The following is a 5,834-nucleotide window of genomic DNA, read 5'->3' as shown; positions in this document are numbered from 1 at the left end:
TAATTGCGTAAGAGCCAATGTTTTTGGCTGGATTGAACTTTGTCTTTTACAGACTACGGGTTCATAATTCCAGGTAATTGGTGTGGTTTTTCTTGAATAAAAGTGATGAGTTATTCTACATTTACCAATATCATAACTGATGAGTCAGCCTGCATTGGCAAATAGCAGCATATAATGATAGCTATGCCACTGCTAATTTGAATAGATTTTCTTACTATTTAAAACATCCAACTTTCATAAAAATTGCATAATACAAAATACAAAACTTTCTATTTTGTAGCGGCTAGTTGTTACCTAATAAAAAATAAAAAATTCCAGGTGGCCTGGTTTTCCTTGAATAAGGATGATGAGTCAGGGGTAATTCCAGGTGGAGCAGTTTTCCAGGTGGCGTGGTTTTCCTTGAATAAGGATGATGAGTCAATGGTAATTCCAGGCGGAGTAGTTTTCCTTCACAATGAGTCAGCCTGTATTCGCAGTTGGCACCTAGAAATAGTTGTCCTCACTACTTTTTCCTTGAATCAGGATGATGAGTCAGGGGTAATTCCAGGTGGAGCAGTTTTCCAGGTGGCGTGGTTTTCCTTGAATAAGGATGATGAGTCAGGGGTAATTCCAGGCTGAGTAGTTTTCCTTAACAATGAGTCAGCCTGTATTCGCCGTTGGCACCTAGAAATAGTTGTCCTCACTACTGATTTGACCACTGAATTATGATAAGCTTTCCCGGCTATAAAAATTAAAAAATAAGAAAAAGTTTTTAAACCCTAAATCTATCTTTACGTTCAAAAATAGAAAATTGCATTTGCAGAAACAATCTTCATAACAATATTCCATGATAATTTACATAAAAGTAAAAAAAATAACCCAACATGTAGACCTGTTCTTCATTGTACAGCACAGTCTAGTCCTTGGGTATACATTCAATTTCAATTCAAGAATGCCTATCTGCAACAGCTGTTTCGACATTGACCTCGACTTGAATGTCCTTAAGTATCAGTTATTCTCCATGGCTCCACTTTTCAAGTACCAAGCAGTGGGTTGCTCAACTCACGTTACAATGTCAGCCGAGACACGTATAACTTTGAAGGTGAAATAAATTGCCAACCATTCAGAATCAGAAGTCCACAACAACCCCAGTTTTGGCATAGGAGACAATCCCCTCTCGGCGAACTAGGGTCTCTTGGCTTTTTAATGATAGCATTTATTATAATTCTGTCAACTGACAGTCGCTTTAATGACTCACCAAACCACTGAACTGCTTCCACATTCAGCATTGAAGTCCCATAGCGACGATTCTTTTAAACCAGCAGACGTCGCACATCAGACTCCGAGCAGCAAAACTCACTTCAATGGCGGCCTCAAGGAAGTCTGAGTTCGTCACTACTTTCTTTGCACTGGGTGTTTTCTTAGCCATATGTTTGGAGGTGGTGCAAGGTCAGGGCACCCCAAGCTTTCCTGCAATACTGGTGTTAGGGGACTCGACCCTCGACGCTGGCAACAACAATCGGATCAACACACCGGCTAAGTGCAACTTCCCGCCTTATGGCAGAGATTTTCCCGGTCACGTGCCCACTGGACGCTTTTCCAATGGAAAGCTAGCCTCAGACTTCCTCGGTATTTCTATATACTTTATATATATATGGTTTGATCTATTGGATTTATATGTTTTTTTGGGTTTGATCCATTGGATTTGGAACTTGAATTTCATGATTTACACAATACTTTATAACATAGTTATAGTCAATCAAATTGCATATATATATATTTTTTTGTTAATTTGAGTCGAGAGAGTTGAATCTATATTTTTTCTTTTCTTAATTTGACTCAAGAGATTTGAACTTTACATCTTCATGGTATACACAATGCTTCAAGCAATCACCAATTGAACTGCACTTGGTTTTTTCAATGATTTTAATCTTATTTGTTAGCTTGACCTACTAGATTTGAACATGGTTTACAAAATAAAGCTATATGCATATTTTTCTTGGCTTGATCCACCATATTTGAACTTTGAATCTCAAGGTTTATACAATATTTTATAACATGGCTATCACCAATTAAACTGCATCTATATTTTTTTGTTAGCTTGACTCAAGAGATTTGAACTTTACATCTCATGGTATACATAATACTTCCAGATTTGAACCTCACTTTTCATGGTATACACAATACTTCAAGTGATACCAATTGAACTGCAGTTAGTTTTCTCAATGATTTTAATCTTTTTTGTTAGCTTGACCCACTGGATTTGAACATGGTTTACAAAATAAAGTCGATATATATTTTTCTTGGCTTGATCCACCAGATTTGAACTTTGAATCTCAAGGTTTACACAATACTTTATAACATGGCTATCACCAATTAAACTACATCTATATTTTTTTTGTTAGCTTGACTCAAAATATTTGAACTTTACATTTTATGGTATATAAGATACTTCTAGATTTGAACCTCACATCTCTCATGGTATACACAATACTTCGAGCATCACCAATTGAACTGTACTTGATTTTCTCAATGATCTTAATCTTTTTTGTTTCTCAATGATCTTAATCTTTTTTATTAACTTAACCCACTAGATTTGAAAATGATTTACACAATAAAAGATCTTAATATGTGCTTTGGTTAACTTAACTCTCTGTATTTAAACCTTAAATCTCAAAATTTACACAGTACTTCGTAACACAAGTGATAACTAAGTAAAATGCACCTGATTTTCTGAGTATCTTAATGTCTTTTGAGCTGCAGCTTCAAGTTTGGGTATCAAAGAACTAGTACCTGCGTACCTCGATCCACAAGTGACTTCCAATGATTTGGTCACTGGAGTTACCTTTGCCTCCGCTGGCTCTGGCTACGACAACGCCACTGCAGAGAGTGGAGTAAGTAACGGCTCTGACCAGATTAGGAGATTATGGGCTCTGAAATTACCTGGTTCTGTACTCTGAAACTAATATTAGGGTTTCGTGTTTTGCAGAATGTAATAAGTTTTGATCAACAAATAAATTATCTGAGGGAATACCAGTTGCGGTTACGAAGTATTGTGGGACAAGTGGAGGCTTCCAGAATTATTAGCGATTCCCTGTACTACATTGCTACAGGCAATGCTGATTTTGGTGTCAGCTATTTTAATTTCAATCCTCGCAACCTTCGACTTAACCGGGCCACGCAGTTCACTATCTCCCAGTATGTAGATTTTCTCATCAGCCAGGGCGCTCGCTATATACAGGTTGCATTCTTTCTTAAATTTTTCTCTGATCTTTTAACTCTAGATTCAGATTGTTGGCATTTGGGATTGTACCAGTAGATTCAGCTTATTGACATTTGGCATCGCACCGGGTTATTGGCATTTGGGATTTTACCAGTAGAATCAGATTATTGACATTTGGCATTGCATAGTAGATTCAGCTGTTGGCATTGGACTCGTAGTTTTTTAGTTTCACTACCATTATAAATTTCAGGGGTCTAAACATGTCTTTTTTCTAAGTACAAGTACGCACAAGTAAATTGAAGATTTAAATCTCATACTTCTTTGCATATAATATTTCATTTTCATAGCCATCTCTAATTAAGCTGCTCTAGTTTAAAATTCAAATTATTGGCATTTGAGATTTTACCAGTAAATTTAGATCTGACATTTGGCATTGCACCAGTACATTCAGGTTATTGGTATTTCACATTTGAACATTGAAACTCATCTCACATCATTTTTCATTTTCACAGCCATCCTCAATTAAGCCGCCCCAGTCTATATTATATAAATAAATTCAAGTTATTGGTATGTTTTTAAGGAATAAAATATGGAAGTTGATGCTCTCTCAAAGCAGGGCCTCACCCTGTGCCTTGGCTTCCTGTTCTTTGAAAAATTCTCTTTTAAGCAGAGTCATGGGGTTGGTGTTTTTGAGCTTTAAATTTTCTTTTCTCATACTGATAGATGATATTGCTTCTAGGAGATCTCTGTTCCCTTTGAGAATGCACTGTCTCCTTATCTTTCATTCAGGTTAAGATGTTTTTTGGTTTTGATTGTTATTTATATTGGGATAGCAGATATTTTGATTTTTTTGATCTTTCGATAGAGATGGTCTTTTGTAATGGGAGCACAGATATATTTTGGCCCTTCTGTTTTTTTCTCTGGCAGAGATTGCCTCGCAACATTGTAAGACTTTCTCCTTGAAATGAAGGTTATGTTTTCTTGTCAGAAAAAAAATCAATAAATTCAGGTTATTGGCATTTGGGATTTTACCATTAGATTCAGAGATTCAGATTATTGACATTTGGCACTGCACTAGTAGATTCAGATTATTCGCATTTGACATTGCACCAGTAGATTCAGAATATTCAGAATATTGGCATTTGGTACTGAACCAATAGATTCAGGTTATTGGCATTTGACATTGAGCCAGTACAATCAGTGAGCGTCTAGGTATGTGAATATTAACAGTAGATTTTGCAGGAACTTTACAATCTGGGGGCTCGGAAAATGCTAGTGGCGGGTCTGTCCATATTGGGTTGTTCGCCTTCAGAGAGGACATACCTAGCTTTTGCAGGAAGGCCATGCAACGAAAGAATAAACGAGGCCTCATACGAGTTCAATCAGAAATGGGAACCCACACTTGCTAATCTACAGGCCTCTCTCCCTGGCTCTACAATAGTCTACTCAGACATTTATACCATTGCAGTGCAGGCAGTTCAGAATCCACTCTATTACGGTAAAGCAGACACTAACTAAGATTGTCCGTCAAACTGCAGATCTTTTTACCGATGCTAACTTTTTCTGTAACAGGATTTCAGGAGGTAACCAGAGGCTGCTGCGGAACCGGGCTTGCTGAAGTCGGACAACAGTGTCGCCAGGCTGCTCGTCTATCTTGCCCTGATGCGGACAGATTCATATATTGGGATTCTGTACATCCAACACAGAGGATGTATAAAATTATTGCAGACCTAGTTATGGAGCGAGATATTCCAGCGCTGCTTAATTAGATAGGCAATGACAATCATGGAATATTTTATTTCTGATGAATAAAATATGTAACAGTTTTGATATGTATTAGTGGTGCTCAACATTGTTATTTTGGTAGCAAACAACTGGCTTAATGAAATTTCATTAAGCGGATTCAGCCAAAAAGCATGTTCGCTTTTTATTATATGCGTAGAGTTTAATTGCTGAGATGGGGTTTTAATGGGTTTTAAGATAGTTTGGGGAATTTAAGATTATGTTTTTCTTTTTAAAATGTGATAAAACGATTTTTATTTTAATATTATAGAAGGTAGTATGTATGGTTTTGTAGATTTTTGCAATGTTTATAATTTGTTAAATATTATAAGAAGTAGAGTATGTATGGTTTTGTGGACTTTTGTAATGTTTTATAAACGAAAAAGTCAGATATATTAATTTCATCAATTTAATGTTGAGTTCATCATGATTTTAAAATTAAATTATTATATTATTAAACAATTTAATAAACAATGTAAATCCTACTACTTTAACGTTTTGTATAGCTTACTTAAGTTAAGAGGGCCTCTCAAGTCCAAGTTCTAGAAGCCTTGTCTCTATATTAAACCATTGTAGATCCATATTAACTTTTGATTTATTAATCTTCTAGAGGGATCAAATCTCTTGTGCAAACCTCTTTTAGTGTGTAAAACTTAAAAAAAAAAGGTTCACACTTTGAGAGATTTGATCCATTTCTACACTTGATAGATTTGGAGCTAAAATGAATCTACAATCTTTATATATATATATATATATACACACACAAAAAAAAATATTTATATCAACTCCATATTAACATAAAAGGAATTAAACATCTTATTAAAATTGAAGGAATTAAACATCTATTAAA

General features: G+C 35.6%; 1 protein-coding gene across 1 annotated transcript; it reads left to right on the top strand.

Annotated features, from left to right (window-relative positions):
- Window positions 1–1,297: 1,297 nt before the first annotated feature.
- LOC149222683 (GDSL esterase/lipase At2g04570-like) lies at window positions 1,298–5,280 on the top strand. Its single transcript, XM_089385579.1, has 5 exons — window positions 1,298–1,608; window positions 2,743–2,873; window positions 2,969–3,220; window positions 4,445–4,700; window positions 4,775–5,280. The coding sequence occupies exons 1-5, from the start codon at window positions 1,344–1,346 to the stop codon at window positions 4,969–4,971; spliced, it is 1,101 nt and encodes a 366-aa protein (XP_089241705.1). The 5' UTR covers window positions 1,298–1,343; the 3' UTR covers window positions 4,972–5,280.
- Window positions 5,281–5,834: the final 554 nt, after the last annotated feature.

Source organism: Pinus tabuliformis, chromosome Q, assembly GCF_031772625.1.
Source record: "Pinus tabuliformis cultivar Carrire ecotype Pingquan chromosome Q, CPIR1, whole genome shotgun sequence".
NCBI classification, from domain to species: Eukaryota; Viridiplantae; Streptophyta; class Pinopsida; order Pinales; family Pinaceae; genus Pinus; species Pinus tabuliformis.
Note: the sequence above shows the minus strand (reverse complement) of the source record. Positions and strands in the feature narration are given on the sequence as shown.

Coding starts and splice junctions, on each gene's coding strand:
- LOC149222683 (XM_089385579.1), top strand. CDS start 1,344: ATGGCGGCCTCAAGGAAGTCTGAGTTCGTCACTACTTTCTTTGCACTG. Junction 2,874..2,968: donor ACGCCACTGCAGAGAGTGGA/GTAAGTAACGGC, acceptor CGTGTTTTGCAG/AATGTAATAAGTTTTGATCA. Junction 3,221..4,444: donor AGGGCGCTCGCTATATACAG/GTTGCATTCTTT, acceptor TAGATTTTGCAG/GAACTTTACAATCTGGGGGC.